This window comes from Phacochoerus africanus, chromosome 3 (assembly GCF_016906955.1).
Source record: "Phacochoerus africanus isolate WHEZ1 chromosome 3, ROS_Pafr_v1, whole genome shotgun sequence".
Lineage (NCBI taxonomy): Eukaryota > Metazoa > Chordata > Mammalia > Artiodactyla > Suidae > Phacochoerus > Phacochoerus africanus.
Window position 1 is genome coordinate 160285273 of NC_062546.1, and position 23591 is coordinate 160308863.

The 23591-nt window shown below is 38.7% G+C and overlaps 1 protein-coding gene across 2 annotated transcripts in view; it reads right to left on the reverse strand.

Annotated features, from left to right (window-relative positions):
* The window catches only part of HIBCH (3-hydroxyisobutyryl-CoA hydrolase), a 136753-nt gene that overhangs the window by 24275 nt on the left and 88887 nt on the right, over positions 1–23591 (reverse strand). For both annotated transcript variants that reach the window (XM_047773066.1, XM_047773067.1), the window contains 5 exons: positions 20033–20111; positions 11399–11544; positions 8838–8924; positions 3398–3456; positions 2586–2667 (listed from right to left, as the gene is read on the reverse strand). In XM_047773066.1, coding sequence (XP_047629022.1) covers positions 2586–2667; positions 3398–3456; positions 8838–8924; positions 11399–11544; positions 20033–20111 — 453 coding nt within the window. The remainder of the gene's footprint in view (positions 1–2585; positions 2668–3397; positions 3457–8837; positions 8925–11398; positions 11545–20032; positions 20112–23591) is intronic.

The window sequence follows — 23591 nt, forward strand, 5'->3', positions numbered from 1 at the left end:
TTCATAAGGGTAGAGAGGGAGAAGCAATCCAAATGCTCACAAGAGACGGATGGGAAAACAAAACGTGGCATAAACACACAATGGAATACTACTGAGCCTTAAAAAAAGAATTAAATTCTGATAAATGCCTCATGGGTGAACCCGGAAACCCCATGGTAAGTGAAATAAGCTAGTCACAATAGAAAAATGCTGTATGAATCCACTTACGTAAGGTGTCCAGTGCAGTCAAATGCATAGAAAAGGAAAGTAGAATAGCAGTTGCCAGGGACTTGGAGAAGAGGGAAATGGGGAGTTATTGCTTAATGGGTATAAATTTTCAGTTTTGCAAGTTGCAACTGTTCTGGAGATTGGTCGTACAACAACCTGAATATACTTAATATTGAACTGTACACTTAAAAATGGCTAGGGTGGATAAATTTTATGTCACATGTGTTTGAAACAAATACACAATGGTGAGAGTATCGAAATTGGAGTTTTTGGTTAAAGTTTCTTTAATATAAGCTACCCACCAGGGCATTTAAACAGTTCATTAACTCACATGGATCACCTGGCACCATGAAAAATTAAGAGATTAAAAGGAGGTTTGATGAATTTCAATTTTAAGCATTATTAGAAGGAAGGAAGGGATTGAAACTTTGGAGGAAAATCTACAAAAGAGCACTAGAGGCCATAAAATAAGGCTCTATGAAAATTCCATCAGTTGTAAAGAGTTTACAACTTCCCCATATTTATCATTTCTTTAGCCCATATGTTATCCTATAGTGATTGATAGTTAAAATCTAAAGAAATGATTTTAAAAAAAACTTTATGTTTTCATTTAATGATTAGCAAGTACGTTGAAAAGATTCCACATGGACAATCCTAAAAAGAAAAGAACCTCTAAGACACAGAGTAGATGGTTGCAACTTCAAACATGAACACAGACTAGATCTCTGGGACCTGCAGAAAGAAGAAGGAATCCCTGAAGAGCCCACGGGGTTAGGAGCAATCCTCAAGGCTTACTGACACAAGTGTTAGCATATTCTTTATTTGTTCAAACATATCATCTGCAAACCTGTCACTGAAGCACTAACAATTATCTTCTCCTGCAGCGTTTTTGGTGTGTTTCTGGTTGACATAATTTAAAGGAGCCCTATATAAGCTCTGTCAGGGAAGCCTCAGTGAGAATTTTTGATCCCCATTTTATTACATTACGGCTAACAGATGCTAATACTGTGGAACCGCATTCATTCACCAGAGCAGGTCGACTGAAAATGAAAATCTGTTCTTCCAATGAGAGTGCTTTTGCTAATCCTAGCTGTGATGGGTGGCTTGCCAAAGTACTCTTTTCTGAATGCAAAATAAATATACTGTCAGAGGAATGGGAGGGAAATTGAAAGACCATCTGAGTCCTATCCTTCACTTTTGGGATAGGCGAGTGGTTTTAAAATAATATGGTTAGTTGCCCATCTGTACCTAAAGTGACATTATACAGCCTATGAGGATTGCTGCATAACTATTTTCAAATGAAATTGCTAAGCACATACTTAATCAGGCCCAATTGCTGAGGAAAAACAAACAAACCAGGAATGCTGGTTTCTATATTGCTCTAAAAACAAGAGAACTAACACTCAGGTCAGACTCCTTGAAGTATCAAATGAGAAAGCTGTCATAGTAACATTACTTCTGTGACTTAGGGAAATACACGACTCGTCTACTTGCTCTAACTTATGCCTATCCTCGGAAGTTAATAGAATTCCAATACTGAGTAAGATCCTAAGAGGCAAACTAACATTTCCCTAAGAATGAGGAAATTATTTCCTCTTCACAGATAAGACTTAATTTTTTTTGTCAATAAGTTTCCTGACAACTGAAATGCTACACCTATACCTATAAGTTGAAAAATACTATCAAATAAAGACAAGCCACCTTTTCTTTTTGGTATGAGGAAACGTACTTTTCTTTGCCTAGAATTCTAAAATACCCCAAGTTTTATAATCGCATGATAGTTCCCGTATCCCATGTGCACTCATTTATACAAAACAGCGTTTCTTCTGCTGTTATCAGTTGAGTCATGCTGAAGAAAGATCAAAGTGTACCTAAAAGGACACTGCTAATACTCTGTACCTAACAGAAACACTGCTTCAGACTCAGTTATGGCTGTAGATGGAGCCTCTTGTCAGTTTAAAAAGGATCATTTTCTTATTAAACCTACTGTTAACAAAAACCAAATACTGATGTGTTGCATGTTACACAGAACTTACAGATTAATGTCACAATTGCAATATATTGTTAGGTAACTGTTCCTCCATTGATCCAACCCTTTTAATAAAAACATCCCTGAACATTTCTCCCTTAAGACAAAAGGGACTATTGGGGATGAATCACGCTTATGAAGTCCTTCTCACTACATTCAAAGAATCTAAAAACGGCTTAGCTTTGCGGTCAACATCCAGCAGGTAGACAAGGCATTGGGTTTAGATAAAAGTTTTGGGGAACTATTTTCCCAAGCTCAACTGAGCTCAGGAAAGAAACTGTGCAGTTGGAGCTCTAATGCCCCTCAGAGGAATTCACCACACTCAGGGCAGAAACAATCTATATATTACCTTTAACTGCTCTAGGGCAAAAGATGAACCATCTTGCTGCAAATTTTCAATAATCTCTTCCACAGTATTGGCTGAGAACCAACTATAAAAAACAAAAACACGAACAAAAAGAAAACAACATGATTTCAACAATGTGCAAGCAATTTTTTTTTCCAAAACAACAACAATGAATCTAAGCACAGGCCTCTCCTAAACCCCATTTCAATAATGAAAATATTTCCAACCTGTTTATAGGATGATGAAACAGAACACTGTTTCTCTGGATAAGTGTTTGCACACAAATTTGTGAAATAAAACCTACATTTTCTTTTTTGCTTTCTTGCATCAATTATATGTAAATAAATGATGTCTTCACTGTGAAAAACTGATGCTTCTAAAACGTAAAGATAATTGTCTTATTTTCTAATAGCTTTCCTCCTCTTGTGTTCTTTAAGTCAGTCACTCTCTCAAATTACTGCACAAAAACTCTTGTTGATCAGCTTGACAAGACCTTCAGAGAACATGACTTTGCAAATACAAAAGATAAGGTAATTCAATTGCTACTTTCCAGCCTTCCTTCCTCACTAAAGGAGAAAAAAATGTTTTGCACTAAAGTGAATCAGCATGATAGAATACTTAAATACAATGAATTTATTTCTCCCAAAAGAGTGGGCAGGAAGCTATTTTCAAGGGTAAGTGAAAACAAAAACACTATCCTATCTGATCTCAGAATTGGTACATTATCAAACCCAATGCAATTACAGTGTTAGTAAATTCAATTTAATATAGTCTTTCCAAAGGAATAGATATAATTAAGATCTCTCTTTAAGTACCTGTTTATTTTGTCCATGTGTTCCTCAAGGACAAAAGATTTGTCTTGATCAATCTTGGACTGTTTGAAAAGAAAAATCTTCAATTCGAAGAAACTCAAATCTTTAAAAAATGCTTAAAAGTTTCATCATACTTAATGATATACTTTGTGACACATAACTTTCAAATTACATCTAGTCTCATAAATAATTACCATCGTATGTTCAAAATTCAGACAGTAATATATTATTCCAGGCTAGCTCTTAAAAGTATCAATGGCAAAAAATGCTTTTTTTTTTTTTTCTTTTTAGGGCTGCACCCACAGGATATGGACATTCCCAGGCTGGGGTCAAATCGGAGCTACTGCTGCCAGCCTACACCATAGCCACAGTAATGCGGGATCTGAGCCCCATCTGCAACCTACACCACAGCTCAAGGCAACACTGGATCCTTAACCCACTGAGCGAGGCCAGGGATCAAATCTGCATCCTCAAGGATGCTAGTCAGATTCGTTTCTGTTGAGCCATGATGGGAACTCCTAGGGGTCGAAATGGATCTGCAGGTGCCAGCCTACACCACAGCCACAACAACGTGGGATCTAAGCCATGTCCTCAACCTACACAGCACCTCACAGCAACGCCAGATCCTCAACCCACTGAGCGGGACCAGGGATCAAACCTGAGACCTCATGGATACTAGTCGGGTTCGTTACCACTGAGCCACAACAGGAACTCCTATATTTTTATTTTATGCCATTATATATGACCAAGTTACGATTAAAGTATGTCAATGAATTTAAGGATAGCAAGGGACCTGAGAAGTCATCCTGCTCCATTTCTGCCCAATATAGGAATTCCTACCACATCTGATATTCCTGTAGCATTGACCTTCACGGAAAAAACCCACTACTCAGAAGAGAACTAAGTGTTTGAACAACTATAATTAGGACTTAAAAAAAAAAAAAAAGAAATCTGGACCAAAAATCAGCCCTCTTATGTTTATAGTTCTAGTTAATCCCTCTTTGAATCAAGCTTCTCTTCCACAGTACAGTTAACTGTCCCTCACAACCCACAGCCTTCTTGGGCACAAGTTTCAGTTTATCAAAATCGTTCTTAAAGCATGAAACATGTACCTCAGCTGCAGGTGTGGTTGAATCATAGCAAAGTACAGCAGGGCTCCACATACCCTTGTTTGTTTTGGATACAATGCCTTTTTTTTTCTTTTTTCTTTTTTGGTTTTTAGGGCTGCACCTGCCACATATGGAAGTTCCCAGGCTAGGGGTCAAATTGGAGCTACAGCTGCCAGCCTACACCACAGCCACAGCAATGCAGGATCTGTGACCTACACCACAGCTCACAGCAACACCGGATCCTTAACCCACTGAGTGAGGCCAGGGATTGAATCCACATCCTCATGGATACCAGTCAGGTTCATTACCACTGAGCCACAATGGGAATTCCTAAATACAGTGATTTAAATAATAGGAGTAACTGGGTTAGTTTTGGGGTAGTCCTATTATACTGCTGTTTAACATCAAATAGTTAAAACTTTTTTTTTTTTTTTTTGCTTTTTAGGGCCACACATGTGGCACGTGGAAGTTTCCAGAGTAGGGGTTGAATCAGAGCTGCAGCTGCCAGCCTACACTACAGCTCACGGCAACACTGGATACTTAACCCACTAAGTGAGGCCAGGGATCAAACCCAAATCCTCAAGAATACTAGTTGGCTTCTTAACCCACTGAGCCACAACAGGAACTCCTGAGTAGTTAAAACTTTTAGGTGGTATCATCACAGACTACATTCCTCCCATCCTGTACTTATGAACTTGTACCTTCAACTGAAATCCAATTATCCCTATTGTGATATTGTGATTTAAAGTAAGAAAAATGTATTTGGTCTTTGCCCATCTATTTGACTTTTTGCTCCAAGCGCACAGATCCCAAAACCCTTGGAAATCCCTAAGCAGAACACCTTTTGTTATAATTATTTGGTCTTTTGTCCTCGGTCCCTAAAATGAAGTTAACATGGGTGTCTTTTGTTTTTCACAAGCCCCTTTCAAGCACATCATTGTTTATGTAACTGAGGGGACTATAGGAAAGGCCCCTAAGGATGGGGGCTGGTTGCTCGGGGAACCAACCAAAACAAAGTTCAGTCCCTTTCCTCACTATCAACACTCCCCCAAACCTCTGTGAGGGGCAAGGGTCTGGAGATTGAGTTCAATCCCCAGTGGTCAGTGATTTAATCAATCATGCTAATGTAATGACGCTACATTATAAATAGCGTAATGACGCTAATGTAAATACCCAAAAAGATGGGTTCCGGAGAGCTTCTGGAGTGATGAACATGCGGGGAGAGTGGTTCCCTCCAACTTCATGGGGACAGAAGCCCCTGGGCTTGAGACCCTTCTGGATCTCACTCTATGGGTCATTTCATCATGCTGTTCATTCCTATCCTTCATTGTATCCTTTGTAATAAACGTTAAGTGTTTCCCTGAGTTCTGCGAGTCATTCTAGCAAAGTATCAAACCCCAGGAGGAGGGTCATAAGAACCTCAATTTATTTCCAGTCAGGGAGAAGTACAGGTGACAACCCGGGACTTGTGACAGGTGTCAAAGTAGAGTCAATCTTGTGGGACTGGGCCCATAAGTCACGGGGTCTGACGCTAACCTTGGGGAGACACTGTTAGCATTGAAATGAACTACAGGACACTCAGCTGGTGTGTGGAGAACTGCCTGATGTGTAGAAAACCACACATCTGGTGTCAGAAGTGTCAATATGGCAGCAGTGAGAGTGAAGGAAAACACATGGAGTGTCTCCCCAGACATCTATTAAATGTCACATTGTTACTATTAAATGGATCACTGTGAACTTGAAGTGGATTTACTTTTCTGTTTACCTAATTTATTTTCTTAGCTTCAAATCAATCTGATCAAAATGATGTCAACATTCTCATCCAAATCACTAAGAAAAATATGGAGTAAGTCAAGGCCAAGACAACTTTACTCAGAGACGCATACCTACACATTTAACAGAACTCTTTGGTGAGGCCCTTGAACCCGCACACACTATACAGGCCATCCCACATTTGCCCAACTTGACAGCAGAAGAGACTGTCCAATACTTTGACAAAACCCGATGAAACCCTCACATGCTCTGTATTCATATTCATAGTATGAAGGATCCAGGGCCCCATCAATCCATGCTCATGTTTTTTCAGTTCTGGGTAATTTGGGGGGGAACTACTTCTCTAAATATTTCCTCTCCTCTGTTACAAATTCCTAAGAGATATTGGACCTCCTGGAATAATACCTAATTTTCCTTTCTCTCCATTTTCCATCTTAGAGTTTCCTTAGCTACTGGTTTTAATCTAACCTGTTGTGGGGTTTTTTTTCTCTCTCTTGCTATCATATTTTAAATTTCGTTTTATTCTTTAACTATGTATCTTTATAACATCTGTTCCTATTTCACAGATGAACTATTTTCCTCTTAAGATAAAAAAAAAAACCAACAACTTAAAATTGTTAAATTTCCCTCTTCACCTTGCACTGTCTGCTTGTTTCAAGTGCCTTTTTTTGTTTTGGCCAGTCTCTGGCTTTTTATACCTGGTGATCCTTATTTTTCTATGTGAAGTACTAATGGCTATGGACTGTCAATTGTCTGATGCTTTAGGAGATCATTAGGCAAGGGCCTAGATGTTTCTTTCATTAGAGTGGTCCTCTCCTTGAATGTCAACAGCTAAAGGTTTTTTCCTTTCTATTCTAATGAACTGCTAGAGAGTAGGATGGTGCTATGGACACTATGTTTGTGCCTCCTCCAACCAATTCATGTTGAAACCCTAACCCCACTGTGATGCTAGGTGGAGGTGAGGCCTTGGGGTGGTTTAGTGCCCTTATAAATGGAGACCTGAGAGGGCTCGCTTTCTCTTTGCTCTGTAAAGATACAGCAGGCAGGCATCCACCTGCAAAAGAGGAAGAGGGCCCTCACGGGGGACCTAATCAGCTGGCACCTTGATCCTGGACTTCCCCGCCCCGAGAACTGTGAGAAATCTCTGTTATTTAAGCCACCAAGTCTATGGTATTTTCTTTTCTTTTTAGGGCTGCACACGCAGCATATAGAAGTTCCCAGGCTAGAGGGTCAAATCAGAGCTGTAGCTGCCGGCCCACACCACAGCCACAGCAATGTCAGATCCCAGCCCAGTCTGTGACCTACACCACAGCTCATGGCCATGCTGGATCCTTAACCCACTGAACAAGGCCTGGGATCGAACCTACATCCTCATGGATACTAGTCCGATTTGTTACCTCTGAGCCACAAAGGGAACTGCTGATGTTTTTGTCATGGCTCCCAAAAGTGACTAAGGCAGACGATATGTAAGTGTCCTGGAAGCCAACTAGGAAGAGGCCAGAGATCTTCCCAGTTAGTATCTCTGCCTCTTTTCCAGTAGAGCACCTCACCTAGCCCTGTCCTTAGTGAGGCCTGTCACATGGACCTGGTACCCTCCAAAAGGTCTACAGCAAGAACTGGCCTGATTCTACTGGCTTGTCCCACTGAAGGCTAAGATTTTCATGCTCTCAGGACTGAAATAAGTGCCATCATACTTCCACTTTCAAGCTTCCAAAACATCTCATGCCTGCCACTCTCTCCTCTTCTATTTCTCTTTGTGGATTCACACCTTTTTTTTCCACTCCTTTATTATAATTTTAGTGGGGTTTCAGGAGGGAGCATGTATCCAAACTATCATGTTTAACTATAAGTCATGTAGCACTTTTATAGATTCTTGACTCAAAAGAAATTTTAAGTTAAACAACATTAAGAGTTAAAAGTAAACACTGCAATGTACTTTATTATTATATTTAGATATATACCACGTTCACTTTAGCAGCTCCACAGACAGTGTCAATACTGAACCTCCATTTTGTTTAAAAGGAAAAAAAAAAAAAAACATTTTAATTGTAGGGCTGTACCTGTAGCATATGGAAGTTCCCACCCTAGGAGTAGAATCGGAGCTTCAGCTGCCAGCCTACGCCATAACCACAGAAACGCCAGATCCAAGCCACATCTTTAACTTACACTGCAACCTGTGGCAACACTCAATCCTTAACCCACTGAGCAAGGTCAGGTATCAAACTCGTGTCCTCATGAATATGAGTCAGGTATCCCACTGAGCCACAACGGGAACTCCTGAATCTCTATTTTAGACATGCCCTTGGCAAAGGCCAATCACAAGGCTATGCACTGAAGTTCAGCAGCAATGAGTAAACAAGCTATGCAGTTGCATGGCAAAGAAGTCATCTCAGCCATCATAACAACTGTGAAGCACTGATCCTTCTCTCAAGCGTTAAAGTAAATAAATCACAGTACATGTATTTATATCCACAAACTATAATATTCACCAACTGTTGATTTTTTAATACCTCCCCTTCCCCACGAATTAAAATCTGAGGTTAGAACATTGACAAGATTACCTTTGTGTGGTAAGTTTCTAAGACATCTGCAATATTTTCTTTTGAAGGAGAGTTCAGGGCTAACAGATCATCTTCTAACATGCCCAACTAAGGGAGAAAAGGAAAACATTTAAAAACCCCACAGCAACACAGACCTTTTTTTTTTTAGAAATCTTACATTCTTTTAAAAAATCCTTGTCTTAAAATTATGATGCTCTCTCTTCAGCTGAGTAAATGAAGAAAATTTTTCACTGAAGGTGAAAAGTTCCCAGGAAGCAAACACTGCCTGGCAAGGAATGCATAAAGGTGCAAGAAACTGAAGAGGACAAAAAACATTCATCTTTGTTTCCCTCTGGCTACTGAATACTTACAACAAAAGATCCAAATTATAAGTTTTATTTCAATTAATTTTAACTAAAATTTCCACATATGACTAATGGCTCTTAGAGTCAATGCGCAATCAATGTACAAAACTCTTGGATGGCTGTTAACATAACTGATACCATCTTGGGCCTATATGGTTCCTCCCATCCTTCCACTGACCCTACCCAGGACTGTACTAAGCGGTAAATCACTTCTCTGTCATCAAGGGCTTTTTAATTAACAGATATCATTTAATAATCATTAGGATCAGGTGGCCTCCATGCTCTGTTAGTCCCCAGACAATGATGAAGACTTTTGCTGACTTCCCAGTATTGCTGGTGCTCATGAGACTAGTTACCCATTCATAAATCTTGGCTTAGGCATGTCCTATTTCCAAACACCTACCCCCATACCCTAAGGTTAACTCTAAAACTGTCCCAGTGGCCCCTCCCAGAGTGCAGCTGCAAATGCTGCCAGATCGTGGTCCCCCGGATCCCACCTGCAAGTGAGTTACTCTATAACAAACTGATTCATTGATTATATAGAGCTGCCTGCCTCCTTTTTTGGTCTCAAGATACCTTCTCAGTTCAGGGAGTCCTTTTCAATCCCTGTGTCCTCCAACAACTCTCCATCTACATCCCTCACACACCTGTTCCTATGCTCAGCCCAATGGACTTCTGTTCCGAAGACAGAAGAAATGATTTCCTACCCCTATGGGTTTGCTCACTCAAGTTTCCTCCACCCAGAATACCTTTTCCCAACAATATTCACTTTCAAGCCCAGCTGAACTGCAACCTCTATGAAAAAAATTCCAGTCCTTTCTTAGAACTAAGCTCCTCCCCTTTCAATCCATTTGAGGACTTTCTTTGTATTCTGTTTTTATACTTACCATATTTAACTCTCAGATGGTACAAATGGGTTTTTTGTTTTTTTAATCTTTTGTACCCAACTCCAGCCTCATCCCCAATGCATATTACCCATTTCTGTTATTACCCATTTCCTTTATCTGCTACAGGCCCTGTAATGGTGGTCTATGCACTGCAGACATTACTAAGCAATCTGACAGAGAGAGGGAAGGCTTGTGGAAGAGCTCTCTCTCTCTTCCTTAACCGAATTCCCTTGTAATCGAGGGTGTCTCTTCAGAGAAGACAATGGAGTGCCCATGTTTGCTTTCTCTTACAGCCCAAAGGAAGAATGAGACAGCCACCTGCTCAACATGAGGGAGGATGCCTCTAACACAGAGGAAGATCTGCAATGTGAAGCAAATGTGGGAAGGCCCTCATAGCAGTATAAGGGGGCAACTTCAATTGTGCATACTTCATACATTTTAATAACATTACTTCCCCTATCCCATAGCACCCCTCCCTCAAGAACAGATATCCGTGGATTTCCTGGGGAACTGACTTCACACCACAGTTCCGGGAGTGTAGTATATTAGCTAGGATAGGTTAGTCAGTGTATTCCACCTACCCACATGGCTCAGAGGTTATAAAAGCCTGTCCGATCAGACTGAGCTAAGCTAGGTGAAGTAGAATAAATCCCAAATCTCTAGCTGGGAATTCTGAGGCAAAACTACCTTGAACTGGGCTTTCTGTTAAATTTAGCACAAGTTTCAACCAGTAAGATAAAACTGCTGTTCCAGCTTTGGAGATGAGAAAACTGGGGCTAAAGAGGCTAAATTCAAGCTGGGATTTAAAAACAGGCTGTGCATCTGCGTATCTTTGGCCACTATGCTATCCTAGCCGTGCGGTTTAAAGACAAAGATAAGAAAAATGTGTCCTGTGCAACAAATACCCTTCAGAAAAGTTTTTAAGAGCATATTTTACGAACTTTTTAATGTACTAGGAAAACGCACAAGAGAGCCTTTCAAAAATGTCTTTATAAAAGCCTATCATTTAATATATAAATCTAGATTTTTATATATTAGACTTCCTTAAACTATTAATATTTTTTTTAACACAGACAGTAACTACTCATTCAAAAATATTCACTGAAGTACCAGGCAAAACAGCCCTGGATCCAGATATAATTATCTCCATTTTGCATATGAGGAAACTGGGGATCTTTAGGCACCTTCCCCAATGCCACCCAACTTTAACAGCAGATGCAGGATTCAGACCCATGTCTACCAAAAGCTTGTAATCTTAACCACTCATACCGCCTCCCCATGCAGTATGAGTTATTCCAACCACACAAAATGCAACCATCCGAGTAATTACCTTTTCGGAATCTACAAAGTGTGTAGCAATTCCTGCTGTGTACACATCTCTTCCTTTCAGTCTGAAACCTGTTAATGCAAGGAAGTATCCCAGTTTTCCTTGAAGTCGTGGCAAGAAATAACCTCCACCCACATCAGGGAATAGCCCTGTAATTAAAAACAGAAAGAGATAGCGATTCAAATGAAAGAGATAAACATAGCTCTCTTTACTTTATCAGTTAGACACTTTTCTCTGAAGTCTGAATCTATATTAAAAATACTATTACTTTTCCACAGTACTACAATGTACTATACAATGCAATCAATGTCACAAAAGACTTGCTATAAACTGTGCTAAGTTAACTGAGGTATTTCTCAAATTTTTCATGTTTCATGTGAAGTCAATGAAGGATTTGATGGCACACTGTTTCGTACATAGCTACTTGATAAATATTACCTAAGTTTCTCATCACCACTACTACTACTTTTATTTAAGACTATCCGATACAGGTAAAGACCGAAAAAATATTTTCTTTCCAAATGACAAACACAGGAAAAAATAAATGTCACCTAAGGCTATTGTGTGACAAATCATTATTATCATTTATCAATTTCCAAAGAGTCAATTATGTAATTCTCAAGAAACTTAAAGTGATGTGATAACCATTACTCCTACTAAATGAACAATTTACCTACTTAAATCTTGTGCACTTACTTGTTTCTTAACATCAGTATTTTTAAAATTCTCTTATTCTCTCTACTGAAAACAACTAAAAACAGTATATGTGCAAATACTTCAGTACACCACTTGTTTGGTGTTTATAAGCTCCTTAAATAATTGTGAACCACTAGTTTTATAATCCATATATCTTTTTGAAAACGGTTTCAATTAAGTTGAGATAAAAACAAAAACGTTCAAATTCTTTCTAATTCTACTTGTCAAGAAGTTACTAGACTTAAAACAATCAGTGGCATGCTACTGTAAATAGAAACACCTCTTAGCATCTCAAACAAGATAGGTCTAAAGTTGCATTCATGACCACCGCCCCCAACCCTCGTCTTTCTCCAGTATCAACCACCCCAATAAAGGGGACAACCATCCAGACTCGAACCCTCTTCTCTTGCACCACCGACTTAATCCTCCATCAGTGACTATGTTCTGTTGCTTCCTCCTCTAAACAGTTCCCTACACAGCAGCCAGAGTAATCTTTTTAATAACACACATCTTGATCAGAGTCTTGCATTCTACTGCTTAGAATGCCTTTTTCTTCCCTGGTTGCCTTTTTCTCTTAGATTAAAACTAACACCTTTATCAGTCTTCAAGGCCCCTGACCACTTTTTAAATTACCTCTCTTACCATGCACTCACTATAGTCCAGACACTGTGGTCTTTCAGTTCTTCGATACTCATTCTTACCTGCCTCAGAACCTCAGGAGTTCTCTGTCCAAGTGAAAACACCTCTATCCTGAAACACTTTGGTCTGTTCCTGGGCACCACATTCTCCCTGTTCATCCCTTGCCTCAATGGCTGCGTCTTTCCAGTCCCCTTTGCTGGCTCCACTTCCCTTTTTGGGCCTGTACATGATGCTGTGCCTAGGCCTCATCTTAGGCCATCCGTTCCCCCTAAACACACATTTCCTTTGCCCTTCATGTCTTTAGATAACATCTGTATGCTGATTAGTCCCTGTTATGGACAGAATTGTGTCCCCAAATTCTTAAGTAGAAGCCCTAATCCCACAATGTGACAATCTGGAAATAGGGCCTCTAAAGAGGTAATTAAAGTTCAATGAGTTACAAGAGTGGGGGCCTCATCTAATAGGACATGTGTCCTAAGAAGGAGAGGAAGAAACACCGAGGGCACACACACAGAGGAAAGGCCATGGACATAAAGAGGAGGCAGCTGTCTATGAGCCAAGGAGTAAGACCTTAGGCGAAACCAAATGTGCCAGTACCTTGATGTTGGACTTCCAGCCTCCCAACCTGGGAGAAATAAATGCTGTTTAAGCTACCCAGGCTGTGGTATTTTGTTATGGCAGCCCTGGCAGGTTAACACAGTCCCAAATCTATCTATCTAGTTATGCCGTTTCTAATAAAAACTCTCAGATCTGCATTCTAGATATAACCACACAGGTAATAAGCACCCCAGGTATGACATGGCAAAAACACAACTCTTGTTTCCCAACCCTCCAACCACCCTGTTCCTTCCCTAACAGTAACACTGGCTAAACACCTGGAGTTATTCCTGATTTATTACATCAGCAAGCAAGTTAACTCCACGACAGTTTCCAAATCTATCCAACTATTTCACCTCTATAGCTCCATACTTCTCCAAGATAATTCTCTAAAATTATCTCTCTCTAGACCTGTGCTATCCAATAGAATTTTCTGTGATGATGAGAATGTGCTATGTTCTATGCTGCCGATGAGGTTGCCACTAACCTGTTGTGGATATTACACACTTGAAATGTGGCTGGTGCAACTGAGGAGCTAAATTTACTTAATTAACTTACAGTTAAATAGCCACGTGTGGCAAGTATCTACAGTATTAGACAGCAAAACTCTAGATTAATGTCCTAACCTCCTAACAAGCCTCCTTGCTATTACTCCTGCACCTCCAACAACCCATTATCCTCAAAGGGGCCAGAATGATAGTATTAAAATACAAACCAGACCATCCACCCCCTCCTTTAAACTCTCCCAGAAGTTCCCATAATGCTCAGGTTTAAATCCAAACTCACCACCAGAGGTCCATGTGAACCTCTTGAAGAGCACAGTGTGTCCTTGATTCAGACAGGTGACTCCATTTGGTCCCATCACTCCTGTCCTTGATTCAGACAGGTAACTCCATTTGGTCCCATCAAGAGGTAAAGTTTATTCTTTCTTTAGGGTCCTAAGACTAATTTTTCTTAACGACACAGTATTCTAAGATACTACTATAGTTGGCTCCTTTTTGTCATTCCAATCTCAGCTTGAAGGCATTTCCCTGGAGGACCTTTTTAACTATCTAATCTAAAGCAGCCATCCAAGAGAATTACACTTTGGACAAGATGGGAGTAAATGGGACAAGATTTACTCTCCTACCTGAAATAGTATTTAAAAAACAGATGTAATGTATCAAGTAACAGTTTTCAACATACTGGACCATCAAATAATAAAGGCAAGTGATTTCTGAATATCCAAAAACAAGTGAGGTAAACTCTACAAGAGCTCCAGCTTAATGCCTTGAGAGAACTTCCAAGCCCAGAATAGTCTTTAATTTGAGAATGAACCAGCTAAACTTCCCAGAACAGAGGAGAGAGCTGCACAAACAGAAAACTCTGGAGATCTGCAGAGTGTCTCCCAAGAGTATTGAGCTGGGTACTGATCAATAAATGTGTATGAAGAAACTGCCTGAGGTTTGGGAAAGAACCACAGGAAAGGATTATACAGAAGAGTACTGGAACCTACACAGGGCTGGGAATAGTGCCTATTCCCATCAATCAGAGTGAAAACCCATGATTCGTGGAGCACTGAGTAGGATACAAAGAAGGGTCTTGTTTCACAATAGGAAATAATTAGCCCTAGCCTGAGCACTACTTCATTCCTGCATTAAAAAAAAAAATCTTAAAAGACCTTAAAGAACACACCATTTCCAAGTAATTTCATCCTGAAAGTAAGCTCAAGGGTTATTCATAAGGGTATATATCTTCCTCAACTTAGAGTTGCATTTTGATAAATCCATCATAAGTTGAAAATACTGTAAGTCAAATATGTATTTAATACAGCTAACCTACTGAACATCATAGCTTAGCCTATCCTACCTTAGACATGCTCAGAACACCTACATTAGCCTACAGTTGGGCAAAATCATCTAACAAAAAACCTATTTTATAATAAAGTGTTGAACATCTCATGTAATTTATTGAATATTGTACTCAAAGAGAAAAACAAAATGATTCTAAGTATCAGTTATTTACCGTTGTGATTTTGTGGCTGCCTAGGAGCTATGGCTCACTGCCATTGCCTGGCATCACAAGAGGGTATGGTACCAGATACTGCCAGCCCAGTAAAAGGCCTCAACTCAAAGTATAATTTCTTCCACATATATATTGCTTTTGCATCATCATAAAAACATAAAATTGAAAAACTTTGACTAGCAGGAAAATACTACCCATAATGATATGATAAGTCAATCAAAACTGACGCAGAACTGACATAAACATAATTATCAAACAGGGTCATTAACACCATTATAATAAACACATACCATAAGTTCAAAAATTAAATAGAAACAAAGAAGACAGTAGTACTGGATACTACTACAGATGAAAATTAAAATTAATAAAAGTTGAAGTATAGTTCCTGAAAAGGAAATGGGGAGATGGAAAAATATTTGAAGAAATAATGTTAAAATTTCCAAATCTGACAAAAACTAGAAACTTAATTAGCCCAATAAACACAAGTACGAGAAATATGAAGAAAACTACACAAAGGAACATCATAATCGAGTGCCTAATGTACACCAAAACAAGTGATCAATACAAAATCTTAAAGACAAGTCAGCAAAAGTTAAAAAGACATTTATTTACAGAGGAATTAAGATAACAATGAGAGCAGATTTCTCATAGAAAACAACATAAATGAGAAGACGGTGCAGCAAAATCTTTAAAGTACTGAATTTAAACAGAAGAGAATAGAATTCTTTACCCAGGTCTTGTATCACTGACCTCGGCTTCACCTTATGAGACCAGAGAAAGGCGATAAAGTAGAAGGAAGTAATAACAATCAAAGCAGAAAGCAATAACACAGAAAATAAATAAAACCAAAAAACTGTTTGAGGTCAATAAAATAAACTTCTAATTAGACTAATCAGATAAAAAAGGAGACACAAATTACTAATATCAAGAATGAGAGAGTTCCCTGGTGGCCTAGCAGTTGAGAAGGATTCAGCATTGTCACTTTTGTCACTCAGGATTGATCCACGGCCCAGGAAATTCCACATTTCCACATGCTACACACATAGCCAAAAAAAAAAAAAAAAAAGAATGAGAGAACTGGCTATTACCACAGATAATAAAAAAGTAAGAGAATATTATTGAGTTTATATTGATAAATTGGACAAACTCCTTAACAGACCAAAATCACCAAAGCCTATATAAGAAGAGACAGATAACTTAAATAGTCCTATATCCATTAAGGATTTTGCATCTGTAGTTAAAAAACTTCCCATAGGAGTAACTGCGGGGGTGCATTGATTTAAGAATCATGGTACAGTGGGTTAAGAATCCAACTGCAGTGGCTTGGGTCGCCGTGGAGGCATGGGTTTGATTCCCAGCCTGGCTCAGGGAGTTAAAGGTTCCAGGGTTATCGCAGCTATGGCGCAGGTTACAGGTGTAGCTCAAATTCAATCCCTGGCCTGGGAACTTCTATATGCTGTGGACGCAGCCATTAAAAAAACAAACAACCCAAAGCAATAGAAATAAGAGCAAAAATAAACCCATGGGACCTCATCAAACTGAAAAGCTTTTGCACAGCAAAGGAAACCCAAAAGAAAACAAAAAGACAACTTTCAGAATGGGAGAAAATAGTTTCAAATGATGCAACCGACAAGGGCTTAATCTCTAGAATATAAAAGCAACTTATACAACCCAACAGCAAAAAAACCAATCAATCCATGGAAAAATGGGCAAAAGACCTGAATAACTGTTCTCCAAGGAAGATATACAGATGGCCAACAAGCACATGAAAAAATGCTCAACATCGCTGGTTATAAGAGAAATGCAAATCAAAACTACCACGAGATACCACCTCACACCAGTCAGGATGGCCATCATTCATAAATCCACAAATAACAAGTGCCGAAGGGAGTGTGGAGAAAAAGGGAACCCTCCTGCACTCTTGGTGGGAATGTCAACTGGTACAGCCACTATGGAGAACAGTTCGGAGATACCTTAGAAATCTATACATAGAACTTCCATATGACGCTGCAATCCCACTCTTGGGCATCTAACGGACAAAACTCTACTTAAAAGAGACACATGCACCCGCATGTTCATTGCAGCACTATTCACAATAGCCAGGACATGGAAACAACCCAAATGTCCATCAACAGAGGAATGGATTCGGAAGAGGTGGTATATATACACAATGGAATACTACTCAGCCATAAAAAAGAATGCCATAATGCCATTTGCAGCAACATGGATGGAACTAGAGAATCTCATCCTGAGTGAAATGAGCCAGAAAGACAAAGGCAAATACCATATGTATCACTTATAACTGGAATCTAATATCCAGCACAAATGAACATCTCCTCAGAAAAGAAAATCATGGGCTTGGAGAAAAGACTTGTGGCTGCCTGATGGGAGGGGGAGGGAGTGGGAGGGATTGGGAGCTTGGGCTTATCAGACACAACTTAGAATAGATTTACAAGGAGATCCTGCTGAGTAGCATTGAGGACTTTGTCTAGATACTCATGTTGCAACAGAAGAAAGGGTGGGGGAAAAAAATGTAATTGTAATGTATACATGTAAGGATAACTTGATCCCCTTGCTGTACAGTGGGAAAATAAAAAATAAATTAATTAATTAAAAAAAAAAAAGACCTTCTCACTCCAGGCCTAGATGGCTTCACTGGTGAATTCTATCAAACATAGAGGAAAAAAATAAATAAATAAACCACTTCTACACAAACTTTTCCAGAAAATGAAGCCAGTACTACCTTGATATCGAACTAAAGCAAGGATATTACCAGAAAACCAGAGAGCAACATCTGTCAAGAACATAAATACAAAAAATCCCAAATAACATTTTAATGTACCGAACCCAACAGCATATAAAAAGTCGAACATATCATACCAGAATGATATTTATCCCATCAGTGAAGAGTCAAATGTTGAAAAACCAAATTCATCATTAATAAACTAAAAAGGTGACAGAAGAATGTAAATCAACTCTAATAGAAAAAAATAAAAACCTAAACAAACAAACAAACAAAAAAACCCAAAAAGATTATCTCAACAAATGCGGGGGGGGGGGGGGTGGGGGGAATATGACAAAATCCAAAACCCATTCCTAATAAAACCCCTCAGAAATCAAGAAATAGAAGGAAAGTTCCTCATCCTGACAAAGAGCACCTACGAAAAGACTATACCTAACATCATACTTAATTGGTGAAGGGCCGAGTGTTTTCCCCCTAAGATCCAGATCCAGTCAAGAATGCCCACTCCCAACATATCTGTTCAACACTGTATTGGAACTTCTACCCAGTGCAATAAGGCAAGAAAAAATAAGAATAAAAAGCATCCAGATGAAAAAGAAAAAAGTAAAACTGACTTTACTTGTAAAAGACATAATTACCCATTTGGAAAATCCAATTCAATATACAAAAAAGTCTACTAGGACAATAAGTGAGTTTATTAGGTTTGCAGGATACAAAGTAGAAAAATCAATTGCATTTCTATATACTGGTAACTAATCATCAGAAATAGTTTTTTTTTAAATGTCATTTATTGTTGCAAGACATGTTTCCTTGAAAACTCCATCTTGCAACATGTCTTGCAACAATTTATAATACAACTGAATAATTTAGGATAAATCATAAGAATAAATCTGACAAAGGATATGTAAGAAACTGAAAACTACAAAACCTGAATTAGAGAAATAGAAGACCCAAATAAATGGAGAGATATACACTGTTCACATGACTGAAGACTCAATATTGTAAAGATGTCAATTCTCCCTAAATCGATAGATTCTACAATCCAAGTAAAAATTCTAACAGGTTTTTTGTTAAAACTTACAAAATAACTCTAAAATTCATATAGAAATACAAAGGATCTGTATAGCTGAAACAATTCTGGGGGAAAAAACAAAATTAGAGGATTATCATTATTGATCAAGACTTATTATAAAGCAACAGCAATCAAGACAGTGTGGTGTTGCCACCAAGATCAGCACAGACAAAGGTGCAAAGGCAATCGGTGGAGAAATAGTAGCTTTTTCCCAAAAAAATGATGTGGCAATGATTTTATTTATCTTCATATGCAAAATAATAAACTTAAGTCTTTACCTTTGATCCATATCTCACACCACATACAAAAGTTCATTCAAAATGAAACATAGATCTGAATGCAAGAATATTTCTTCTAATAACTTTTTTTTTTTTTTTAAACAGCTGCACCTGAGGCATATGGAAGTTTCCAGGCTAGGGGTCGAATCGGAGCTACAGCGGCCAGCAGTATATGCCACAGCCACAGCAACATCAGATTCAAGCTGCCATCTGTGAACTATGCTGCTGCTTGTGGCAACACTGGATAATTAACCCACTGAGAAAGGCCAAGGATCGAACCCACATCCTCACGGACACCATGTAGGGTTCTTAACCAACTGAGCCACAACAAGAATTCCCACTTCTAATAATCTTTCAACTGAAATTAACTACAGTGTGCTAGTGTCTCCAGTTAAATATTCTTGCTTTTGTGTTTTCAGATATGAGTATGAACTAATATAAACTTTTCAGGTATCTTCCTATTTTTAAAGGTTTTTTTTAAATGGCTGTATATCACACAAGATCCATCAATTCCTTGAATAGCAGTGTAATCTGAAATGTAACAAAAGATCATAAAAAATAATTATGAAAAATTTGGGGTTTTTTTCTGTTTTGTTTTGTTTTTTTACCTATTGCTGTTTCTGGCATTGCAAAAAGAGACTTTTCGGTAGCCACTCGGAATTGCCCATGAACTGAGAGACCAACTCCCTAGGGAAAAAGGTAAAAAAATTGTTTAAAATTACTGTGGGAGTTAAAAAAAAATTCACACATTCACAAACATTATAAACAAAGTAAATTACATTATATGTGAGTACATATTATAAATATTCTATTATAGATACATATGATATATAAATAATATACATTATACTATCTATAATTCTTCATAAAAATTTATTTTAAAGGAATTTCTTCCAAGAGATAGATGGCAGGAAAATCCTATACCACAGTTTCAGAAGAACTTACTGAGCAAAAAATATATGTGTATCCCTGATATCTGGAATAGATTTAACTGTTTTCAGTCAGTATCCTGTGTGATGTTTCATGTTTGCTTTCCCAATTCCCTCTTACTTCAAATCAGATGCAGCATTATAGAATATACTCTTCCCAGAACCAATGAGTGTTCTTAGCGGAATCAATCATCAAAAAAGCGTAACCAAGCTATTCTAGCAAGTTTCAGTAGCTTTAAAAAAGAATATTAACACATTTCAATTATTTACATATTCATCAAATAAAATTAGCAACATTATTTTTCTCAGATACAACATTTAACTATTAAACTCTTAAAACTGGCTCAGTGGTTAACGAATCCAACTAGGAACCATGAGGTTGCAGGTTTGATCCCTGGCCTTGCTCAGTGGGTTAAGGATCCAGGGTTAAGGATCCGGCATTACCGTGAGCTGTGGTATAGGTTGCAGAGGCGGCTCAGATCCCGCATTGCTGTGGCTCTGGCATAAGCTGGCAGCTGTGGCTCTGATTAGACCCCTAGCCTGGGAACCTCCATATGCCACGAGACCGGCCCAAGAAATGGCAAAAAGAAAAAAAAAAAAAAACCAAACTCTTAAAACTGGATATGAAATACAAGTATATTTACAAAATAAAAAGATTTGGCTGAGAAGCTATTTCTGATTTGTTGAATGACACTGAAAAGGACAAACTTAACAGTCATCTTTGAATAAACAGATATAGTTGAATAAAATAAGAGGTATATATATGATTACAAAGCATCCAAGTTTATTCCAGTGCTCACATTGTTACATATTTCCTGCTATGTTTTTTCACATTATTCAGAACTTCTATTAGATTGTTTTACCTCTGCTAATTCTTAGTCCTTTTTAACCAGTGTATTCTATGTTTGACATCACAGAGTTAAACAAGTCAAAACATGTAAAGTATCTGGAAGAGTATCAGGCACTTGGTAAGAGTACTGTAAGTATAAGCGAAATAGAAAGGGCTTATTTCTATTTCTTCAAGCCTTTCAAGGGTTTTCACATTCAGTTTAGCCATTTAAAAGTTGTTGAAACTTTTAAACCTTTTGTTTTTGTTTTCGTTTTTTAGGGCTGCACCTGTGGCACATGGAGGTTCCCAGACTAGGGGTCTAATCGGACCTACAGCTTTGGCCTGCGCCAGAGCCACAGCAATGCCACATCCAAGCCGCATCTGCAGCCTACACCACAGCTCATGGCAACGCCGGATCCTTAACCCACTGAGCAAGGCCAGGGATTGAACCCTCAACCTCATGGTTCCTAGTCAGATTGGTTAACCACTGCACCACGACAGGAACTCCTCGTTTAAACCTTTTTAAGACAATACTCAAAAACATAGGCAATTTCTTATATATTTTATGTACTATATGCTAAGCTTAAATATTAAAAGACTATATCAATAAGCATGGAAGTGAGTAAAATCCTTCAGTCACTACCTGCATCCTTGGGAGTTAACATTTTTAAGTTAAACCCACATGTTTGACACTGTTTGAACAAGCAAATATCATGTTATAGGTATTGTATATGACATAACCATCTGACAATATTAACTCAAGTTAGATTGTATACACTTCAGGAGTACATGAAATCTTACAAATTTTAATAAAAATTAAACATTACTAGTTTTATTAATATTTATTATATTAAGAGCCTCATATTCTACTCCCTGCTGTAGTTGATCACAATGTAGCTGAAAGCTATGAGTGTTCAGGAATGTCTTGCTAAGAACTTAGAGAACTGGACTAGATTTGCAGTTTTTAGACTATGTTTTCACTCCTAGAGTTCAGAAGGGCTGCCTCCATCTGGGACAGCACAGCAGGCAGATCTCAGGCCTTACAGACTGACCCTGCCTCAGCCACACTCTGCTGGTTATTGCCCCCTATCTCTTTCAATTAACTTTGAATTCCACAAACAGCACATGACTATATCCCTTATTATCAAACATATATATATATACAAAGATAAAAGTCCAACCACGACCCCCAATCCTAGTTTGCCCTCTCTCCTCAAAAACACAGAGTTATTATTAATTTGGTATGTAACCCTTCAGATTTACCCCTATGTTTCTCTACTACATATTTGAACAAATGTGGACATTTATCTGAGACACATACATACTTCAAACTCAATGACCTGCCAGGTTCTACATGACACAGCCCAGCAGCCTACCTCTCTGATTTCACCTCTCACCACTTTTTCTGTGCTCATTCCACTGGCCACAGGGCCTTTGTGCCATTCTTCCCAAATTCCACACCTTTGCAATTTCAACCAATCAAATAATTTTAAAGAGAGGAGGACATACTATAGAAGGCCACTGCCTGGCCCATCAGTACACCTTCTCTGCAGGAATCTGCTCTCTCCCCAGCAGTGGCTGAACTATGGGCACTAGACCCAAGGGCAGTCAGTTGAAGGCTAACCAGAATTCTAAGGCACAGAGAGCAAAGGAGGAAGAAGAGTGCATTAAACAAGATTTTCACTCTTAGGTATTTAACCTAAAACACAGTGGGCAGCTGTGGGTTGATGACAGCCAAAGAAGCTTAAAGGTCATTTGAAATTTGAGCTGAAGAAGATAGGGCAGCCAAGAGAAAAGCTGAAATAATATGGGGCAATGATGAAAAAACCTGAGAAGCAGCATGCAGCCTGTACAACAAAGAGAACAAAGCAAACATACCAGAAGCAGAAACAGTTGGAGAGAGAAAGAGAGGCAAACACCACTCAAATTTGCCTTAAGTCCATACTTGTGGTTCAATTTTCAGGAAGACAAGCTGTGCTGTGGTTTTTGTCTTTGGACTCCCATTTGATCCCTGCACTTGTGTGACAACTGCTCCATTCTCTTTTCTTGATCTGTTTGGGTGAGTCCCTGTTCTTTTCTATTAAAAGCCTCTTCATCACATTTTCAGTGAGAACCAAACCTAGGTTCTGTCATGATTCAGAGTTACACAACAGCCGCCTCAGTTCTTTGATCTCTGGCATAAATTCATCCTGATACTACTGGGTGCTTTTTCCTAACATGGTTCTCCTTCACAGTCATTCCCCTTATATGTTCTGGAACCCTCATCCCTTTGTAAAAGTACCACCTAACAGCCCAACTTCTCTACAGAGGGCCCTCCATACTTCCCAAATTAGAGGAAGAAAGAAATTTATAAGCCCCACACTCTTTCATGTAGAAACTGTTGATCCCATATTCACTGATTTAGTTTTT